This window comes from Crotalus tigris, unplaced genomic scaffold (assembly GCF_016545835.1).
Source record: "Crotalus tigris isolate CLP2741 ecotype Arizona unplaced genomic scaffold, ASM1654583v1 scf7180000017663.5292952, whole genome shotgun sequence".
NCBI lineage: Eukaryota > Metazoa > Chordata > Lepidosauria > Squamata > Viperidae > Crotalus > Crotalus tigris.
In genome coordinates, this window is record NW_024096550.1 from 2,748,562 (window position 1) to 2,771,913 (window position 23,352).

The 23,352-nt window shown below is 43.9% G+C and overlaps 1 protein-coding gene across 3 annotated transcripts in view; it reads right to left on the minus strand.

The window, feature by feature from the left end:
- The window catches only part of PANK1 (pantothenate kinase 1), a 62,814-nt gene that overhangs the window by 16,300 nt on the left and 23,162 nt on the right, over window positions 1–23,352 (minus strand). For all 3 annotated transcript variants that reach the window (XM_039335968.1, XM_039335969.1, XM_039335970.1), the window contains exons 2-3: window positions 5,612–5,964; window positions 2,273–2,526 (exon numbers count right to left, since the gene is read on the minus strand). In XM_039335968.1, coding sequence (XP_039191902.1) covers window positions 2,273–2,526; window positions 5,612–5,964 — 607 coding nt within the window. The remainder of the gene's footprint in view (window positions 1–2,272; window positions 2,527–5,611; window positions 5,965–23,352) is intronic.

The following is a 23,352-nucleotide window of genomic DNA, read 5'->3' on the forward strand; positions in this document are numbered from 1 at the left end:
GAGAGGAAGTATTAAATGTTGAAATAACAGAAATTTTGGTTACTAAATTTAAGATATTTGGAAATTACTAGAAAATAAGAACATGATATTGTATCATTAATTGGTTGATATAAGATGGTGAGAATTCAAATAGATAAGACATGTATCCTGAACATTAGATCCTGTGATGTATTGTGATAAAGGGAATTGGGGTTATTTAAAACTTGGAAATTATAAATATTAAACGTTAAATTTAAACACTAATGGGAAATTAAAAATTGGGAAAAACTTACCAGGACATTGATTGTCAAAAAAGATTGAATGTTAAATCAACTAAGATATATATAAACAAAAATTACTGATAAATGTAAGTTATTTTCATTTAAGTGATATAATAAGAATTGTATTAATTTAAATATGAGACAGTAAATACCAAGAGGAAAAGAGAGGAATTATTTAATGTAATAGTTTGAGATGTGTACTAAAGATATTTGTATGTTATTGAATTATTGACCAACTCAACCGCCACGTTGCTTTTCAAATATTTAAATGTAAAATTAGAAAATTAATAAAAAAAATCAAAAAATCCCATTCAGGAAACAAAACATTATTGCTCAAGAGAATGATCATCACGTTAACAGTGATCATTGTAACATATGCAACCTCATGAACGGTGGTTTAAATAAGCAAGTATGGTGAGAAAGGGAATGCTAGTATAGGAGATATGACATACAAAATTCTGTTATTCCCGATCAGAGTATAAATTCAGTACAAAGCAGACGGACAATCTGTTCTGTTTCAAATGAAAAGTGCAAAAGGGAAAGGGACAGGATCGTAATAGTTTACTGCTACTAATTTCTGCAGTATTAAACCATGATTTACAGTAAAGATAAACACCCATGTCCTGCATGCAGTCTCCCAATACTTTTTTTTTATTTTGCAGCCTCCAACTGTACTGTCTATCTTAGAAGCAAAAAAAAAAAAAAAAAACCTAATAAAAACTGGGATGCTAAAAAGAGAGTCTTTCAGAGCAGGGGCCCCCAACTTTTCTGGGTTGGTGGCCCGGGGCGGGCCAGGAGGATGGAGGTGCCTTTATGCATGTGAGAACGGGCCCAGGGCCATATGCGCACAAATGGGGCTGTGATTACATGTGCGATGCAAATGGGGCAATGCTCAAGCAACGCTAACACCTGGAAAATACTGTGATGCTAGCGTGAATGGGGATGTGCTTGCAGCAACGATAGCACATGACATCGCAATGTTAGCATGAGTGGGGGTGTGCTCGTGACAACACTACCACCTGCCCAACTCTCATGGCACTGGTAGTGCCCGTGCGATGCTAGCACGAGTGGGAGGATGCAAGCATGTACACCCATGTGCACTGGCCAGCCACTCACGCGGCCCAGTTCCCAAGAGCCCATGGCCTGGTAGTGTGCTGTGGACTACAGGTTGGTAACCCTTGTTTTAGAGAAAGGACAATAATAATGCAGTCCATCCAACTTGTGTGGTACAGGTGAACAATAATAAACAGAATTTGGGACTTCAGACATCCAACTGGATTTTATATATAAAGACTATTTTTTTCACAATTTTTTTGTCCAATGAAAGATTACAATAAGCGGTAAAGAGGTATACGGCATCACTAAAGTTGGGAAATTGGACATCTGTGTTTGATTGGAATCTCTTCTCTTAGATTAATCTGAATACTGATACTACTTTTAATCTTACAGATCTTGAATAAAAATAATTTAAAATAAAATCAATTGGCTCTTAGCCATTGGATTCCCTTCCCTATCATCCTCATCACATTTTCACTTGTTTCATAAAGCACCAACTCAGAATACATAGACAAGGGAAGATAACAAATTTGAGATTTGGGGAAAATATACTTTTCAGGGACTACGTATGAAAGTATAACAAGTTGTTGATTTCAGTGATTTTTAGTCACATTTCTCTATAGGTTTTGCTTTGTTACATCAGCTAACAGTTCTGGCTGATTATTCCATCTATTCCAGAAAAATGCCTTTTCTTTAATATTCATGTATTGTTTTTGTTTTTTGCACTTTCTAACTTTTATTATATTGTAAGCTGCTGTATTAGTGATAGTTTGCATAGAAATGTAATCCATAAATAAAAAATAGTATATATATTGTTGCTCATAGTGCCGAAGCCACAGCCAAAATGCAACTCTTAGATTCAGCTATTGTGTTGTTGGATCCCAATTCCCAGCTGAAGAATTAGATGGGAGTCTTTTCATTAGGAAAAAGTTCTTTTAGGAAGATAGTATATTCACCTGGTCCCTGTAACTCTCTTATAGTTGTCTTTGGAATACACTGCTAAAATGCTGACTCCAGAGCCTATGTTAACTAGCAACATAGGAAAGGGGTTATCGAGGCAATAAGGCTTTTTCTGACACCGCTCAGGTGCTGAAGGGTTTTCAAAATAATAGCACTCTGGCTGGCCGTTGAAGCCGACAGAATCCACATACAGAAGACCTTGGATCAGGCAGTCCAACTCATCTAGCTTATGAAGCTGGAGGTCAGCAATCTGGAAGAGAAGTTAATGAATGAACAGCAGAAAAATCAGCAGAAAGTTGAAAACATAGGGTAGAAGACTTTGTACTATTTGAATTACCCAACAGATCAACACCTGAGTACTAAATAATTATTTGCACAGGAAGTGTCAAGTCAACTATGCTGTCTGCCTGACAACAAGTGTTATTTACCTGGTCAAGATATGTTACATTTCTGAGAATTAGAGGCAAAGGTTTTTTGGGAATTATTTTTAAAGAGATCTCACTATTTAAATGATTATAGAACAAAAAATTAAAATGTTTTAAAAGAAGGATCATACAGGTAGCCTCGACTTAGGACCACAATTTATGTTGCTAAATGAGAAATTTGTTAAGTAAGTTTTGTCCCATTTTACGACTTTTCTTGCCATGTTTGTTAAGTGAATCACTGCAGTTATTAAATTAGTAACACAGCTGTTAAGTGAATCTGGCTTCCCTGTTCACTTTGATTGTCAGAAGGTCACAAAAACTGGTCACATGACCCTGGGACACAGCAACCATCATAAATATGAATTAGTAGTCAAGCATCCAAATATAAATCATGTGACCATGGGGATGCTGCAACAGTCATAAGTGTGAAAAATAGTCATAACTCACTTTTTTCAGTGCCGTTGTGATTTCAGACACTAAACAAACTGTTGTAAGTCGAAGACCACCTGCACTCCCCTCTTTCAAGTTTTAACTCTGGCCAATCATTTAAAAAAAAACAACCTACATGACATGTTTTGCAAGAAGTAGTGACGAGATATCTATCTATCTATCTATCTATCTATCTATCTATCTATCTATCTATCTATCTATCTATCTATCTATCCATCCATCCATCCATCCATCCATCTATAGTTGTATATTATAGAAAAATCCTCAAAACATTTCTAATTCTTAGAAACGCACAGTTTCAACATGCAGTTGTTGTTATATCAGCAGTCTGTTAAATGTGAAAAACCTAATTAAATTTTGTAATGTGTAGTTGCGTAACTATTTATTTTCAATATAACTAGAGCCAACAACATTTCAGGAAGCTCTGTTATAATCCTCCAGGACAGTGGTTCTCAACCTTCTTAATGCCGCAAACCCCAACCGGTCGTAAGTCGAGGACTACTCAACCGGTCGTAAGTCGAAGACTACTCAACTGGTGCAGCACCATTTGCAGAATGGGACTTTTGGCGGGCTCAGCAGGGCAGAGACAGCCTGGACAATTCCTATTGGCTTTTGAAAGCCAATAGAATTAGACTCTATTCAAGAGAGTCTATTCTATTGGCTTTCAAAAGCCAATAGAATAAAAGGGAGTAGCACAGCTAAGGAAAAGGGGGAAAAAAATGGCGGACTGCGTTGTTTGGCGACCCCCGTGAAATGGTCATTTGACCCCAAATGGGGTCCCGACCCACAGGTTGAGAACCACTGCTCCAGGAGGATTTCATCAGATGAAACCTTTTTTTTTTCAAATTTTGATTTTTTTTAAGGCTGTAAAATTGAGAAGATTTCTAAATCTTTTATATGCTAAACTCAACACTTGGTCAATGGGTTATATACCCAAGTTTTTAACCATTTACCTAATGATCTGTGTTAGAAACATGGCATTTTAAAATAAAAGTTAAACTGAGCAGCAGAATGGCTTACCAGGCTTGATTGGAATATTATGATTGGATGAAGGTTATACTTCAAAATTATTTAAACAAATAAACAAAATAGCAAGAGGCACAATTGGTTTGTTTTCAGATTCTAAGCTTTTCCCTTACCTCTTACAACTTATTATAGCTTACATGCATAATACAAATGATGCATAATTGAACCAGAAAAAGATCACAAAACTATACATGTTACACATCTCTTATTACCTGTTAATGAATGCTCTATTCGTTACCAGTAATGAATTAGGTACAATTTGAAACCCATGGCTAGGGCTTTCGTAGATGATTAATAAAGGTTTAATAAGTGTTGATAGATTTAAAGTATTCCATTTCAAACAAAGCTGCCTGTGAATGCCTGAAGCATGAAACACAGCAATGGGTGAAGGAAGTGTGTGTGCTTTTGTTACCTAATTCCCACCTCACCCCAAAAGAGATACACATGTCTCACCTTACCTGCCTTGCCTCACCTTATGTTTCAAGCCAGCAGCCTGTATGAGAAACATACTGAACACTGTAAGCTGTTAGCATACTCAACAAAAGGCACATAACTGATGAGTTCTTGCTGTAACTTTTCATTTCTGTAGACAAGGAATCTACAATCTCATTGACAACGATGAAAAGGCAGAATGAGTAAAAGGAGATACTGGTCGGTGGTGAAGAATGTTAGGAGGTGGGGCTCGAGAGCAGAGATTTCTCACTTAAGGCTTCAAAGCAAATGTAAGAAATATACCCAAATACAATAGCTTTTCTCACAAGCAATATTTACTCTTGCAATCACAAAGGGAATTCTATTTTCTTAGGCGAGGGTGGCAAAAGCTATCATCCTCTCTAAAATGAGAGTATAGACATGACAAATCATTTAACATTGAGGTTAATAAGGCTTGGTTTCTGAAAAAAGCATAGCCACCTAACCAACTCTAAAATAAAGGAAATTTAAAAAAAACCTCCACTCTTAAAAGGTTTGTAAGCTCACCCAAATGACTGCTGAATCATCAAGACGGAAGCAGCCTAGCCATTCATATGACAGGTTTCCCAATTTTGCTTTTGGGTCTGCAAACAAAGAGGCTTAGCCTGCTATAAAACAGGATGATAGCTGTATAGTTTAGCAGGACAAAGTTTATCACAATTCCAATGCAAATTGAAAAAACGACAACATCCGAGTATAGCACAAATGCTAACATGACAAAATAGCACCCTTATGCCCCACTGCCATCTAGATGTGTGAAGTCTGGGCCAAATATATCTACTTACAGTATCAATGCCAGACGCTAGAGAATGGAGTAAAATGTTCCTCTTAATTAATGCATTTAAGCTAAAAAGTGGGTTTGATGTGACAAAAATAAAGATGACTTCCCTGAATTCGATTTGGCAATTTTACCATAGGGAGTAGGAATGCTTCTGAACTAAGACAGAATGTAAATTCAAGTACCATTCGGAAATCTTCCTCAAACTTGTAGGCTCCACCTCCAGTGGCACAAAGTGTGGTATGCAAGCTTGAAAAGTTTTTTTCGCTGCCCATCTGTATGAACCTGTGCATAGCACAGCTTGGGAAACGGATGAAATGGAGATTCCCTTTACGTCCGCACATAGTCAAGTTTTTCAATTCCAGATGGACATCTCGGATCCCTGTTTTACCGTAGGCTGTGTTGGAAGTCAGATACTTCCTAATGCTTTTGAGGTTTTCCACTTCTTCCTGCTCTTCCTCAGCTGTAATGTCTTTTGGTTCAAAGTATACCAGTTTAACAAGGGTCCCACCAATATCCATTCCAAACCATGGGAATGCTAGAGGAAGGAAGAAAATAAAGGTTACTGCGGGAACACAGTATATGTAAACAATACTTTCACATATTAAATGTAATGATTAGAAGGCCTTTATTATTGCAAATTTATATATATACACACACACACACACACACACACACACATATATATATTATACACACACACACACACACTAAGATGGCCTAGACCAGGGCTTTTCAACCAGTGGTACGGGTACCACCTGTGGTACATTGGCACCTGGCAGCTGGTACGTGACCATTCTAGAAAAGTGATAGCAGGGGAGAGGAATGAGCTGAACTGGTGGCAGCAACGCACAAGCTTGAGCGAGAGATGGCTGGAGCTGCAGGGCTGTCAGGGCTCAGTGGAAGCTCCATGATCAATGCCAGGCTCCAGCTGGAGCTCGGCGCTGATCCTGGCATTTCTGCTGAGCGCAGAAGAAGCGCCGATCAGCTGGAATGTTGCAGCATCTCCAGGGTCTTCTGATTTACATTCAGATGCTTGGCAACTGATTCATATTTATCACAGACACAGTATCCCAGGGTCATGTGAAGTGATCAAAACCTGCTGCAACCACCCAGCAGAGGGGGGGGGGGAATAAAAACCAAACACCTTTCCACCCCACCCTCGCTACCAATCCTAAACAGAAATGCTCACAACAATGAAAACCTCAGACAGGAGGAAGAGCGCCGCTGGGTGGGCAGGCAGGTGTCTTGCTCGGCTGTGCCTTGGGGGGCATTTTTTTCAGTGCCATTGTAACTTCGAACAGTCACTAAACAAACTGTTTTAAGTCGAGGACTACCTGTACTTTATCACTTTTTTCCTTTTGGGGGGTCATCAAGTTTTTGACACCTTGCTAGGTGAATGGTGGTACTCGGATATTGCCATATCCTAAAAGTGGTACAATGGGTGAAAAGGTTGAAAAACCCTGGCCTAGCCAAACTTTCCCGACCAAGTATTCTCTAGATCAGAGATCCCCAACCTTTTGGGCATCAGGGACCGGTTCTGTGGTTTTTCTGCAGACCGGAGGATGCGTAGTTTTGTGTGCTGCCTGCATCCTGCGGATGGGGCTTTGCTTGTTTGTGCAGACCAGCTGCTGGCATGCCACGGCCCGATACTGGTCCACGGACCAGGGGTTGGGGACCCCTGCTCTAGATCAGAGGTCCCCAACCTGCAGCCAGTCCGTTCAAAACGGGGCCATAGAAGTGGTGGGCGAGTGCGCACATAACCATTCCCTCCCCCCCTCCGTTGCCATCACCTCTGCTGGTCTGCTGAGCTGAAAAGGCTGGAGACCGCTACGCTAGATAACGATCGGCTTCCATAGGATTGGAAATTGTGGAAATTCAAATACACATCTGGAAAGCCTATTCCATCTTTTATTCCAGCATTAACAATGTTATCAGCCAAATCAAATGATCAATTGTGTATGTTGAATCAGCCTATGAGATGCATACTTAGCACAGAGACTCATTTTGTTGTTTATAAAGTAATTCAGAGTTTATGTTCAGTCAGAAATTGTTTTGACCTCAAGATACCCTATTTTAACTTCTTCAGATGCCTGAACCTTGTTTTTTACCACCATATTTTCAGGAACAGTATCAGCAAAGTTCAGCAATTCCTTTTTCTAAACCTTGACCAAAGGCTCCTTCCAAGAGACTTCTTGGAAAAGGAATCTCTCTTTTTTTTTATTATATTAAAATATAATGCAAAGCACCGTGACAATCAACAACCAAAATACAAATAAATATTGAATTTAATGTTTGAAAAAACAAGTGTCCATGAGCACTATGACATTTATGATACCGTAACTTCTTTTTGGTAATAAAATAATTGTTTGAATATTGAAATTAACAATTTTGTTGTTGTTGTTGTTGTTAATTGCAAAGTCGTGTCCGACCCATCGTGACTCCATGGACAACGTTCCTACAGGTCTTCCTGTCCTCTACCATCTTCTGGAGTCCATTTAAGTTCATACCTACTGCTTCAATGACTCCATCCAGCCATCTCATTCTCTGTCGTCCCCTTCTTCTATTGCCCTCAATCTTTCCCAGCATTAGGCCCTTCTCCAGTGAGTCCTTCCTTCTCATTAGGTGGCCAAAGTACTTGAGTTTCAACTTCAGGATCTGGCCTTCTAAAGAACAGTCGGGGTTGATCTCTTCTAGGACTGACCAGTTTGAACGCCTTGCAGTCCAAGGGACTCGCAGGAGTCTTCTCCAGCACCATAATTCAAAGGCCTCAATTCTTTGGCGCTCAGCCTTTCTTATGGTCCAACTTTCACAGCCATACATTGCAACTGGGAAAACTATGGCCTGGACTATACGCACTTTTGTTGGCAGAGTGATGTCTCTGCTTTTTAGTATGCTGTCTAGATTTGCCATAGCTTTCCTCCCCAGGAGCAAGCGTCTTTTAATTTCTTGATTTGGCCATAGAGAGGATTCTTGCTTGATGCAAGCAAGGCTACAGGCAAGAAAGCATCTATATATGTCTATTTTCGAAGATAGTCCATTCATTATTCAACTTTTAAAGATGCCAGGGCTCGAAGGAAGTACTACATTTGTTGAACTAAGTCCACTTTTGTTTAAAGGAACAATGCAAATGTAAAATAACATATTTATCACAAAGCTTATTTCTAACTTTCTACAAATATTGACAAGGCAGCAATATATCAATTATTCTGTTTGTTTTTTAAAATTACTGAAGTAAGCATGATTAAAAAGGAAAAAGAAAAAAAGCGGAACAAGACAGCCACGCTTCTGTGAACTGTTTCCTAGTCTCTGTCTATTAGGAAACAACAGTCCCAAAATAGTCCCTATTCTTCTATTTTTAGTACCAAGATAACAGTTGCAGAGGGATGCAATGAATATGTGTGTAGCAATCACATGGAAATATCAGCCTTTTATCAAAATAATTGTTTCAATTATTGGTACTGTGCCAAAGTACAGTAATTTAAAGTCAGTACTATATCTAGGAGGCCAGAAACCATCAATCCATGATCACACATCCCACAGGATATATAAAACTCCAACTGCAATTTTATGTGCATTCACCAGGACACATACCCCACTGAATACAAGGCAGCTTATTTTCAGTATACCTATGATTGCCCAGTTGAAAAGATTCTGATTTCCACTAATCTCTATGCCATGTGCAGCATTGCTTTGCCAAAGTGGTACACTACAGCCACACTAGCTTACAGTTGTTACATAAATGGGGAAATACAAGGCTCTATGACAATTTGCCGTGGCCAAATCCCTGTGGCCAACCCGCTACAGCCAACTCACTACAGGATAACTCACCATAGCCAACTTGCTGTGGGACAACTCGCTGCAGGACAAGAATTATCAAAGAAATGGTAGAATGCAATCATTAAAGAAAGGATGCAAAAGAAGGGACAGGATGAAATGTGAACAACAAAAATTAAAATAATGTTTAATTTATTTTAAATAATTAAATTGAATTGTTAAATTGTCCTCCGGCAAGTTGGCCCACATTAAGTTGGCCGTGCCGAGTTGTCCTGCTGTGGTGAGATAGCCATGACAAGTTGGCCGTGACGAGTTGGAAGGGGCGTTGTCTTACCTGAACGCCTTTTCTCAGCATGACGATGGAGAATCCACCAACGGGTTTTGCTTGTCTTCTGCCTGAAGACAAAGTCGGCCAATTTTGCTCCGCCTCTATCCCTGGGTCCTCCCTTTCCCAGTCTCGACTGAGGTGAAAGCTGTTGGCTATGTTTCCGTGTGTTGGCTCAATCTTATTCCGGCACAGGACCTGACTGGCCCAAAGGGTGGGAGTGGATTCTCCATCGTCATGCTGAGAAAAGGCGTTCAGGTAAGACAACTCCCCTTCTTCAGCATGACGAGTGAAGAATCCACCAATGGGACATACCAAAGCCTCACTGTCCCTGTGGGTGGGAAGCAGTCTGGGCCTATGTCCCACTCTCTGATACTATGCATTGGAGGACCCTCCTGCCAAATGAGGCCTCCGCCGATGCAAACTTATCTAACTTGTAGTGTCTTATAAAGAGGGAAGGTGATGCAAAAGGAACTGCCCTACATATTTCCTCAATCGATGCCTGAGTCGCCCACGCTGATGTGGCAGCGCTGCGAGTGGAGTGTGCAGTGATTTGTCTGGGGACTGCTAGTGACTGCCCCTGGTATGCCTCTGCTATGCACTTCCTGATCCATCTGCCAATTGTGGATGCTGTGTCCTTTCGACCTCTTGAGTGTGAGTGGAAGGAAACGAACAGGGCTTCCGATTTGCGGAAGGGTGCTGTTCGCTTAATGTATTGTCTTAAGGCCTTGCAAACATCTAAGGTGTGCCATTTGCGCTCCAATTCATGGGAGGGCTGAGGGCAAAAATCTGGTAGCACCACTTCCTGTGCCCTGTGAAATAGGGAATTGACCTTGGGAATACAGGAAGGGTCCAAACGTAGGACCACCCTGTCCGCGTGGAAGGTACAGAGATCTTCTCTAACTGATAGTGCTGCCAACTCTGAAATGTGCCTTGCTGAAGTAACAGTGACCAGAAATGTGACCTTAAGGGTCAAGTATTGTAACGTGCAGATCCGGACAGGTTCAAATGGAGATGAGGTATGGCCTGTAGATAGATCCCAGCAGGGGTATCTGTGGACCATGGGTGGTCTGTTGTTTGTTGCGCCCTTAAGGATCGCACCACTGGATGCCTGGCTTACTGATTCAGAGTTGCCCTATGTAAGAACAGTGGATAGGGCGGCCAACTGTCTACGAATTGTGTTGGGTACTAAGCTCCTATCCAGACCCTCCGCTAAGTAGTCTAAGATCCTTGGGATAGAAATACTAAAGGGGTCTAGCTGCTGTCTTGTGCACCAGCTGCAATACATTTTCCACGTAGAGTCGTAAATTCTGTTAGTTGTAGGCCTTCTTGAGGCCTGGATTGTCCTAATGACTCTTTGTGAAAAGGTCTCCCCTTCTAGGAGACTCCGTTCAACTGCCAGGTGGCTAATTGGAGCCACTGTGGCTCTGGATGTAGTAGAGCCCCTTGATTGAGGAAGATTTGATCATGCAGAATCCTCCATGGTGGGGATGTAGAAAGACTTACGAGGTTGGCCAGTGTGGTGCAATGAGTATCACTTCTGCTTGTTCCTGTAATATCTTTCTGATTGTTGCTTATATCAGAGGAAGCGGTGGGAAGGCGTATAGCAATCCCTCCGGCCAAAGCCCCTGGAGCGCACCTGCTCTCTCCGCCCCCGGTGATGGAAAACGGGAGAAGAACCTTGGGAGCAGAGGATTCTTGGGGCTGGCAAATAAGTCCAGTACTGGGTGGCCGAACCTTTCTGTTGCTTCTCTGAAGAGAGCAGAGTGCAGGCTCCACTCTGAGTGGTCTACCATTGCCCTGCTCAGAAAGCCTGCCTGTTGATTTGCTTCTCCTGATATGTGCTCGGCCATGAGGGAGACTAGGTTGTTCTCGGCCCAGGTTCCCAGAGATTGGGCCTCGGTCATAAGGGCCCTGGCCGCCACATTGTCCATGAGAACTAGGACATGCTGATCCGCCACTGCGTTGTGAAAGTGACAGATGACCAGATGTATGGCCCTGAGCTCCAACCAGTTTATGTTGTGTCTTAGAGCTCCTCTGGACCATTGGTCCTGTGCCAATTGTGAATCTAGGTGCACTCCCCAAACGAACAGGCTGGCGTCCATGGTCAGAGTGACTCAGGCGGTTTCCTTGAATATGTGTTCCTTTGCCATTGCTGGGGACAACAACCACTTGAGCGATTTCAGAACCCTTGGTGGCACCCTTTGTTTGGAGGCACCAGTTCCCACTTTTTGAAACAGGAGTAGGAACCACTGCAGGGCACGATTGCTATGCAAGCTGGAGAGTGTGGCCAGTGTGGTGGTCCACTTCTCTTGAATTTGCCTGATCAGGGTTTGAATGCTGTTTCAGCGTTCTCGAGAGAGGCAGACTTTGCACTTTAGTGTGTCTATCATAGCTCCCAGATGAAGAGACGGGTTGATGGGACCGTTTGACTCTTCTGGAAATTATTGAGAACCCATGGTCCTGAAGGGTCCTTAGGGCCAGTGTTAGATCTGACTGCGATGCCTGAACTGATGAGGACTGGATGAGAATGTCGTCCAGATAACACTGAATGCGCACCGCAATTGTCCGCAGGTGTGTGGCGAGAGCCATCAGAACCTTTATGAATACTCTGGGGGCCGAAGAAAGACCGAAGGGAAGGGCTCTGTATTGAAAATGCTGGCCTGCAAGGCAGAACCTGAGAAACCCTCGGTGTTCCAGAAGGATGGGGATGTGAAGGTAGGCCTCCGTCTGATCTATGGACATCAGGAGGTTTCCCTTTCTGATGCCTGCTAATATTGAGTGAAGAGTCTGCATTTTGAACCTCCTGTATGTCAGATGGATGTTCAGATGTTTTAGGTCTAGAATTGCTCTCCACCCCCCCCCCGAACTCTTTGGGATTAAAAATAATATGGAGTAAAACCCCTGTCCCTGTTGTCCCTTCTGCACCGATTCTATCGCCTGGATGTCCAGAAGGTGCTGGATGACCTCCCTGAGGAGTTTCCTTTTGGTCAGATCCTTTGACAATGGGCAAGAGAGGAAACGGTTTGGGGGTTTGGAGATGAATTCCAGTGAGAGGCCGAATCTGACAGTATTTAGGACCCAAAGGTTCGTGGTGGTGGCCTGCCATTTGTGTGCGAAGAGAGCCAGCCTGCCACCAATGGGAGAGCCCTCCCCATCGTCCCTTGGATTTGTGAAAAGATCAACCCCCCCATTCCACGAAAGGGCCACTTCGACTGGAATTGTTGTCTAAATCTGTCCCTGTTGCCGGTTCTATCGCTCTGTCAGTCTGACCTGGGCTGATAGGGATGGGAGAAAGCGTTTTGCTCTGGGCCTGCCTCAGATCGAAAGGATGATCTGAGAGAGTAGGAAGAGACTCTCCTCTCCATTCTCTTTGGCAGGTGGGCCATTACCTTGCTTTTGTCCTTGTTTTCTATCAGAAAAGGATTAAGAGCTTCACCAAAAAGCTTGCCGCCCTTATAGGGCCCTGCCGCCAACCACCACTTTGCTTTAATGTCAGCTTGCCACTGTCTGAGCCACAGTAACCTACGTGCTGCTGTGTTGTACGCTATTGCCCTTGGAAGAATAGTTTGCTGCATGCAAGGATGAGTCTGCCATGAATTCTGCTGCTGCCTTAAGTCCTGGTGGGTTCTCTCCTCCTCCGGGGAGGTCCTCGCCTGGAGTTGGCGGAGCCAGAGTAACGAAGTCCTAGCTAAAAGAGGTAGAAATGTCTGCCTTGATTGCGGAAGGTGAGGTCCTGCGGAAGGTCAGATCCACCTTCTTATCCTCTGACTTCAGGGCCTCCGCTGCGTCCCCGGTTACCGTGGATGGAGAAAAAAACGCAGCTAGAGGTTCATCTACTGACAGGACCTCTATTACCTGCGATAAGGCCAGATCTATGCTGAACAGCTTCTTGTATGTCCTCCCCATTGGGAGGAAAGATCCCAGTGCCCCCAGATTATTTTGAATTAAATCAAAGAAGAGAAGGGGCAGGGAATAAATTGTTGAGAATTTATTGAAAGTGGGTTGAGAGAACACCCTATTGTTTGTGACCTGACTAGTTGAAGGTCCCTCCTGAGGAAGCAAAGATCTCTCAATCCTGGCGGTGCTGCTGGCCTTGTGGAGCAGGGATTTGAATAGAGTCGGGTTAAATAGACCCACAAATGGTGGAGGGTCTGGGGATATATCATTGTCCTCTGACAGCCCCGATCCGTCTGCTCATAATCCTTGGCAGGAGACCTCCTGCCTCTAGAGGACCGAGAAGGGGAGATCGAGTCTTGGTACACAGAGGCTTCCTCTTGGGAGAGGAGGGAATGACCCTTTGAAACCACAGACCTGGCTCTGGAGCAATGATGTCTTGAAGAGGCCATGGCCTGAGCAACGGCCTGAGATATCAGGGATTGTAAGTGTTCCAATCACAATGCTCCCTGGTTATCTGAGAGACGAGGACCTGTTGCCATCCCCGGGCCTTCAGGCCCTTCACTTAGAGGAGATCTGATTGCCTGTTCTCGTCAGCCTGTTTCCAGAAGTTCTTGACTAGGCTTCATCGGGCCAAATATTTCTTCCTCCTTATAAGTAGGTGGAACTAGACTGTCCTCTGTTGCGTTTTGCCTCTTTTTGGCTCTAGAAAACTGCTTTTCCAGGGCCTGGTGTCGACGTTTGGCCTCCTTATCCACTGACTTGGAAGACCTTTTGCCAGAAATTGCTTTGGCCTTGATCCTGCCCGCCGCCTCCTGGTTGGATGATCTTGGCCTCTTATGACCAGGAGGGCTGATGGAGGCATCCTGTGGTGTCTGGGCAGCATTTGTGTTTGCCATTGGCAGAAGAGATATCCCAGTGGAAGACTGAGAGAAATCTCAAATAAGAGGCCTGGTGCAGGTCTAGTTCAGGGGACAATTTGCTGAGATTATGACAGGTTCCAATGACTGCCTCTCTTTTCCTTCTTCTAAAACAGTGGTTCTCAACTTTTCTAATGCTGCGACCCCATAATACAGTTTGCCATGTTGTGTTGACCCCCAACCACTTATACATCACTGGGTGCCAGGGGCATGGCCAAAGAAAAGGGGGGGGGGAAATGGTGGACAGCCTTGTTTGGCGACCCCAGTGAAATGGTCATTCGACCCCAAATGAGGTCCCAACCCACAGGTTGAGAACCACTGTTCTAAAAGGTATTTGATTTTTTTTTTTAAAAAAAATTAAATAGTGTGGCTAGGAAAGGTGAAGGAAATGCTTGATTCCGATTGCCTTGAGAAGGAGTGTGGCTTGAATGCTCCTCTCCCTTCCCTGCTTCAAGAAAACACATGGAGCTAAGATGGCGAACAATCCCCTTCTTTGATCTCCGCAGCTCAGGTGAGTTGCCGGAAGGCCAGCAGAGCTCCGTTTGCACCCCGCCTACTGGCTGGGCTCCAAGAAAAAAACGTGTGGAGATTCTAAGCTCTCTGCCAACTGGCAGAACTTCGGGGAAGTCGCTGGAGTCCTGTAGCTCCCCGCAGATCAGCCGATCTCTGGAAGAAGCCGTGGGAGTCCGATAGCTCTCCGCAGCTCAGCTGGCTTCAGGGGAAAGAACCGCAGAAGTACTATTTGCTCTCCGCAGCTCAAATAGCCTTCAGGGAAGCCGTGGGAAACCTAATAGCTCCCCGCGGATCAGCTAGCTGTGGGGAAAAAAACTGAGTGGGCTGAAATTGAAGAATCCAGCTGCTCCTCTGAGGAAGGGAACTAAGGCAATCCCTGTGGAGAGGGAGGGTTGGGAGGGGGTGGAAGGGAAGCCCTCCCTTCACCCTGGAGCTCACTCGGTGGCCAAAAATGGCGTCCGGCTCTTTGTTCTCTCCAACGATCGGCCGGGCCATAGCAAACCTCGCGGCTCCGTTGCAATCGACAGGAGCGGCAGAAAAATAATGAACAGCCGTTCATTTTCCTTTTCTGCCCCCCCTTTAGAGTGAATATAAACAAAGATAAAAAATATGATCTGATCTGGTGAACTGATTCTGGAGACAATATGCATCTGTCTGTTCGGGCTATAGACTAAGTCGAGACTGGGAAAGGGAGGCGGAACAAAATTGGCTGATTTAGTCTACGGGCAGAAGACAAGCAAAACCCATTCGTCCTGCTGGAGAAATGCAGGGTTTACAATGACACCATATTACCAATACCAGCTGAAATAGGAGATGGGTATAAAGTAGCACTTAAACCAGAATTGAGTAGAAAAGCAGCAATATCCTAGGGCAGCAAATTAGCCTTAATCTTATCCTATGGGCAAAAGTCCAAATTTTGTGAATAATTTCAAGGCATCCTGTTTTCCCAATTTTTACACCAAATCGAAAAATATAGGGCAAATTGTAAAAACATTTTCAACTCTTTTAATGACTGTGTTTCATGTTTATCGTTGTAGATCTTTTTGTTATATTATTATATTATTGTTATTGTTCATTTCTTGTGAGATGTATAAATTTGATAAAATAAATAAAAAAATTGCAACTTTAGTTTTAAGCTCCTAGTTAGGGAGAGTATATACAGTATGATCATCCAAGAATCTCCTGAATTTGTTTAGTCACTAAGTTGTGTCTAACTCTTCGTGACCCCATGGACCATAGCATGCCAGGCTGCCCTGTCCTCCACTATCTCCTGGAGTTTGCCCATATTCATCTTCATTGCTTCAATGACACTATCTAATCACCTCATTCTCTGCCGAACCCTTCTCCTTTTGCCTTCAATCTTTCCCAACATCAAAGACTTTTCCAACAAGTCCCCTCTTCTCCTTTGGTAGCCAAAGTATTAGAGTTTCGGCTTTAGTATCTGTCCTTCCAAAGGACAGTCAGGACAGTTAAAGAAAGAATGCAAAAGAAGAGACAGGATGAGATGTGAACAAAAATTAAATAATGTTTATTTTAAATAATTAAACTGGATTGTTAAATTGTCCCACGGCAAGTTGGCCCATGGCAAATTGGCCATGCTGAGTTGTCCTGCAGCGAGTTGGCTGTGTTGAGTTGGCTGCAATGAGCTAGCCATGGCAAGTTGGCTGCGACAAGTTGGAAATGCATGGTGTACAATGACACCAGGCTACCCTTTAGTCAATTCCTTTAGGATTAACTGATTTAATATCCTGAATGGATAGGGTTAAAGACTAGTCTACTTTGAACCAAAAGTTATTACATCCTCTTCAGACTACAGTTGCTGATTTCAGCAGAAGGCTTCTCACCCTTTGCCACACAAAACCACAGTTCAATATACCTTATATCAACTGGATTTAGTCAACAAGAGGTAGCAAAAGGTGAACGAAAGATAAATCAGTCTTGCAGAAAATATCAATTATTTACAAAATGAAGTATAGCAAATTTCCAAGTCTGAGACAAAATTATTTGTATGAAAAAGGAGTATATAAGGACTGAATCCTATCTTGGAATCTTGTATTTTGGAATCAGTTTTTATTGGCTTTCTACAAACAGGTAAAAACACATTCAAAATGATATGTTTTCTATATTGATAAAGCATTAAAACATGTTTCATATAAAAATTAAGGCCTAGCTACATGTTATATTACATCAACTATTGTATATATGTAATTTTGCAAAGTCCAATTTTTTGATAGTGTACTTGCTGGTCAATTCGGAAGAATTTATACTTGGCCCAGATCTTTATCCCTACATAGAAATACAGTAGAAAAAAAAATACTAATCAGTTAAAGAGTTTCAATGTGGCATAGTTGCACCAACAAAAATAGCTGTGAAAGGGACCTTCTTGTTAATTTAGAACAATGGTTCTCAACCTTTCTAATGCTGCGACCCCTTAATACAGTTCCTCATGTTGTGATGACACCCAACCATAAAATTATTTTCATTGCTACTTCATAACTGTAATTTTGCTACTGTTATAAATCGTAATGTAAATATCTGATATGCAGGATGTATTCTCATTGCTACGAATTGAACATAATTAAAGCATAGTGATTAGTCACAAAAACAATATAGCAATGCTCGCTGGAGAAGCTTACTTTTCCTTGCTCAAAAATGTTGGGAGGGAGAGAAGGGGAAGGAAGGAAGATTGAAGGGGAAAGGAAGGAGATGGAGAAGGAAGGAGATTCAAAGGGGAAGGAAGGAAGGAAGGAAGGAAGGAAGGAAGGAAGGAAGGAAGGAAGGAAGGAAGGAAGGAAGGAGAGATTGAAGGGGAAGGGAAGGAGATGGATGGATGGATGGATGGAAAGAAAGAAGGAAGGAAGGAAGGATTGAAGGGGAAGGGAAAGAGATGGATGGATGGATGGATGGATGGAAGGAAGGAAGGAAGGAAGGAAGGAAGGAAGGAAGGAAGGAAGGAAGGAAGGAAAAAGTGCGTTATAACGCTTGACAGGGAAAGATATTTTAACCCCCAGTGGCTGATTGAGGAAGCCAGGTCCATCAGACCGATTTCCAAATAAGCCTGATTGGGGAGACGGGAGTGTAAATGATGTATCAGAGGATGCTTCCCCTCCCTTTTTGGCTAACACTGGGGAAAACGCAAAGGCGCGCGCGCGCAGAGTTAAGAAAACACAAACGCCCAGATTAAAACTGGTGCCAACGTTTCCAAATGAAATGCTCCGAGCCGCGAAGCCTTATCCAAAGCGGGAAGGAGAGATTGAAGGGGAAGGGAAGGAGATGGATGGATGGAAGGAAGGAAGGATGGAAGGAAGGATTGAAGGGGAAGGGAAAGAGATGGATGGAAGGAAGGAAGGAAGGAAGGAAGGAAGGAAGGAAGGAAGGAAGGAAGGAAGGAAGGAAGGAAGGAAAAAGTGTGTTATAATGCTTGACAGGGAAAGATATTTTAACCCCCAGTGGCTGATTGAGGAAGCCAGGTCCATCAGACCGATTTCCAAATAAGCCTGATTGGGGAGACGGGAGTGTAAATGATGTATCAGAGGATGCTTCCCCTCCCTTTTTGGCTACCACTGGGGAAAACGCAAAGGCGCGCGCGCGCAGAGTTAAGAAAACACAAACGCCCAGATTAAAACTGGTGCCAACGTTTCCAAATGAAATGCTCCGAGCCGCGAAGCCTTATCCAAAGCGGGAAGGAGAGATTGAAGGGGAAGGGAAGGAGATGGATGGATGGAAGGAAGGAAGGATGGAAGGAAGGATTGAAGGGGAAGGGAAAGAGATGGATGGAAGGAAGGAAGGAAGGAAGGAAGGAAGGAAGGAAGGAAGGAAGGAAGGAAGGAAGGAAGGAAGGAAAAAGTGTGTTATAATGCTTGACAGGGAAAGATATTTTAACCCCCAGTGGCTGATTGAGGAAGCCAGGTCCATCAGACCGATTTCCAAATAAGCCTGATTGGGGAGAAGGGAGTGTAAATGATGTATCAGAGGACGCTTCCCCTCCCTTTTTGGCTACCACTGGGGAAAACGCAAAGGCGCGCGCGCGCAGGGTTAAGAAAACACAAACGCCCCGATTAAAACTGGTGCCAACGTTTCCAAATGAAATGCTCCGAGCCGCGAAGCCTTATCCAAAGCGGGGTCCGCTCGAATGATTTCTCTTCCCTTCCGGCCATTTTTTTTCATCCCCCATATCTGAGCAGAGCCGCCGCCGGCCTGCCCCCATAGCCAAGGGTCCCGGACCAGCGCCTTTCCAAACTCTGGCGCTGCTTATGGCAGGGATTGAGGTGGGGGAGAGGGATCCTTTCTTACAGCTACGAAACAAGTTTTCTCCTTTGATTTCGGGGCTGCATTGCCGGCCCGGCCAGCTGGCTTCCGATTCGCATGCGGGCATCGCCACTGCCTTGCCCTCTTCCCCGCCCCCTGGACACTTCCGAAGCCCGGAGCCTGGCAAGCCGGGAAGGAGCCACTCCTGCCCGGCAGCCCCACGGTCTTTGATGGCGAGGGAGGCAGGCTGGGTGGCGCGGGGGAGACTCCCGCGTGCTGCGGAGGGCGGCCGGGGGTGGAGCGTGGCCGGGCAACCAGGAGGCATGGAGACCGGCTCAGTGCCGCTGCTCAGCTCAGCCGGCAGTGCGGGGGTGGTGGGGACGGCGGCAGTGGTGGCCACTGCTGCATCATCGGGGGTCCCCGCCGCCCCCGCGCTGCCCAGCCTGGTCCTCCGTCCATCAATGGAGCTGCGGTGAGGGCTGGTGCCGCGCGGCCCACCAGCCCCTCCACCAGCCCGCTGCTCCCTCCAGGCACCTCTCTTCTTTCCGGCGCCCGCCCAAGTCGCCTTGGGGGCAGCAGGAGGAAGGAGAGGAGAAGGGCGAGAAAACCGCTGCCGCCGTCCCCGCGCTGCCCGGCCTCGCCCTCCGCCCATCCGATGGAGCCGTGGTGGGGGCTGGTGCCGTGTGGCCTGCCAGCCCCTCGTCTAGCCTGGCTGCTCCTCCCCAGGAACCCCTCTTGCCCTGGCACCCGCCCGAGCCACCTTGGGAGCAGTAGGAGGAGGAAGGGGAGGAGGAAGAGGATGGCAAGGAAGCCGCCGCCAGCGCTGGGCACCAGGAGGCGGGTCTTCTCTCCTACCTTTGCTGAATCTCCTTCTTCCTTCCCGGCAGTCTGGACTCTGGTGCGCCTTCCTGGCCAGTGGGTCCAATGATCATGCTGGCTAGGGATTGCAGCGGCTGGTCTCCCTTGGGCCGCAGCTTGCGGGAGGGCTGGCCCACTCAGCGGAGCCTCCAGAGGGCAGCTCCCAACAGGGATCCCGGGATTTCCCTGGGCGGCTCCAAGGCCACAAGGCCCTGGCCGCGCTTCTCCCAGGGGGTGGGGCACCCGGGCACAGGGCCAATCAGGAGCCCTGCAGGAAGTAAGTCAGAGAGAGAGAGAGAGAGAGAGAGAGAGAGAAAGAGAGAGAGAGAGAGAGAAGGGAAGTGCCTGTCTCTTTCTGTGCAAATGGCGGAGGAGGCCGTGCGGAGACAGATGCGGAGCAGTGTCTCGGTTCCTAAGACCATCGGAAATATGTGTTTTCCGATGGTCTTAGGTGACCCCTGTGAAACGGTTGTTCGACCCCAGAAGGGTCGCGACCCACAGGTTGAGAACCGCTGATTTAGAAGTCCAAAATCTTCTAGATTCTACAGAACATTATCTTTTTGCTGTTCTGCTGATACTTCCACAATAAATATTTCAATAAAGTATATGCTAAAATCTACCGAATTGGAATGGAAACTAATCATGCCTTTTTGAATTTGGTTTACATTTTCTTGATCTTCTCACCACTTCAGAAGAGACGGAAAATTAATTATACACATTTTTCCTTCTCAACAGCTATAGAGCCAAAATACCTCTTCCTGTGTTTGGGATTTCTGAGAAACATGGCCTGAAGGAACTACGGTATGTAACACATTATGGATTGGACCAAGGAGCTTATCTCTTAATGTTAAATAAAATCCAAGGCCAAATGACAGGGGAAAATATCTTGAAAAAGTCAAACAGACCTCAGCAATACTGTATTACAACCCATTAAACCCATAGACTGAATTTTATTACAGCTTTATCCAAATCTTATTCCTTTAGTTGTAGATATCTCCAATTATATGATTTTGTCACAATGCATGCAAAAATCACACTTAGTTGTCTGTTTTAGAAGGTTAATTGGGATTTCAAAATAAAGTCATGCACAAATTCACTAGTTCCACACAAAAATAGTACATATTTCAACAGTTATTCACCAAAATGAAGAAGCACAATATATTTGTCATCTACTTTGTAAAATTTCATAAGATTGAAGAAGCTTGAAATTCCATATAAGGTCTCATCAGAGGTCTCATTTGTTGAAAGTCAAGAACTGGAATGGTTACTCTAAGACATTCTGTAACTGTACAAGACTATGTTTGGGGTTGGGAGTAGCTTAAATACTTTTTAAACTGCATTTAGTCTGAGCACTTGCGAACTTTTAAAAATTTGCTTTCCTCAGAAAGTCAACTGAACGTCATGCCTCCACCATTAGACCATGTGCTACAAAACTTCAGAGATGTAATATCTGAAAGCCACATAAAAGGAGCATTCATAGAGAGCATCTAGTGTAGGAGTTGCTTGTTGCTCATTCTGATTTTCCTGTGGCTTTATGTGAAAAATCTCTTACTACTTGGGGGCGGAAATGTCTAATGTCTACATAACGTCAGTACATCAAAACAACCTCTGCACAATGAATTATTATATTGGGATTTTCAAAATTCACCTTCAGCTTATAGGTAGTACTTGACTTAAGACACAATTGAGTCTGGAATTTTGGTCATTAATTCAATTTTACAACTGCTTTTGTGATGACTATAAAGTATTCCAATTGACATTTTTTGCCATTTTCTGTCAGGAAGCAGTCAATATGGTCACAAATATTGGTTATATGATTGCAGGATGCAGGTCAGAAATACGAATTTGTTGCCAGTCAGTGAAATGAGATCACATGACCATTGTGTGTGTAGGGGGGAACAGGTGTAACTTTGAGGGTGGATTGTAAATAGCTCTTTTTTAGTCCATTGTAACTTGGTGGCTGTTAAGCAAGGACTACCTATATTACGGAACACTGATGAGATAAACAAACATTAGGCTGTGTCCATGTTACTTTTGGAAGAGAACTACAAGTCAAGCAAAATAGGGCAATAATAAGAAACATTTTAGCTGTTTGAGATTGAGAATGTTGTAGACACTTTCACTAAATATTTACTTACCAAATCACAAAATGCTGTCTAATAAACACACCCAGTCACAGAACATCCATTTCTAAATGATCACCTGGTAAGAATTATCCACCTTAGTATATGATGTGCTCCGATATGGTAGCTTCTCTTTTTTTCCTAAACCAGTGGTTCTCAACCTTTTTAATGCCGCGACCCCAACTGGTCGTAAGTCGAGGACTACTCAACCGGTCGTAAGTTGAGGACTACTCAACTGGTGCAGCACCGTTTGCAGAATGGGACTTTTGGCGGGCTCAGCAGGGCAGAGACAGCCTGGACAATTCCTATTGGCTTTTGAAAGCCAATAGAATTAGACTCTATTCAAGAGAGTCTATTCTATTGGCTTTCAAAAGCCAATAGAATAAAAGGGAGTAGCACAGCTAAGGAAAAGGGGGAAAAAATGGCGGACTGCGTTATTTGGCGACCCCCGTGAAATGGTCGTTCGACCCCAAATGGAGTCCCGACCCACAGGTTGAGAACCACTGTCCTAAACAAATTAGCACTCAGGTGAAGATACTTATTATTTTTACATTTTAAAAATCCATGCAAGATGTATGTGGGGCCCAGAGATATTATTGTAAATAAGAATGATGCTAGAACTTAATGGAGTTTATAGTATTAATAGCAAACAAAAATTATTTAAACCAAGCCAATTTTCCATCATTACAGCTTTGCCTCATGATCCAAAGTTTTTGTTTTTTAATCTAATAGGTTCCGTGGCCTAAAAATTTGAAAATCCCTGTTCTAGAAGGTAATGTTTTGTGCTCTTTTCTAGACAATATAATCTTTTACATAATTAGGTACAGTGGTGCTTAAAAGTTTGTGAACCCTTTTGAATTTTCAGTATTTCTTCATAAATAAAGCCTAAAACTCGATCTGTTCTCCACACAAATGAACAAATAGAACTATTTTTTACTTGTTTGTTTCGTTGAGTGCTCTATCCAGTTTTGGGATGTATGTGAAGAACAGGTCACATTTTTGGTCATATTTATGCAGAAAGGGGCGTTGTCTTACCTGAACACCTTTTCTCAGTACGGAGATGGAGAATCCACCAATGGGTTTTCTCTGTCTGCCTGCTCTTGAGACCAAGTAGCCAAAACTTGACACGCCCCCTCTTGCTAGGAGATCCAGTCTTAACGAGGGTGAAGTGGCTGAAGATTGACAAGGTGTTGGCTCTCAGTTCCCTAATAACCGCCTAACTGACCTTAGGGTGGGCGTGGATTCTCCATCTCTGTATTGAGAAA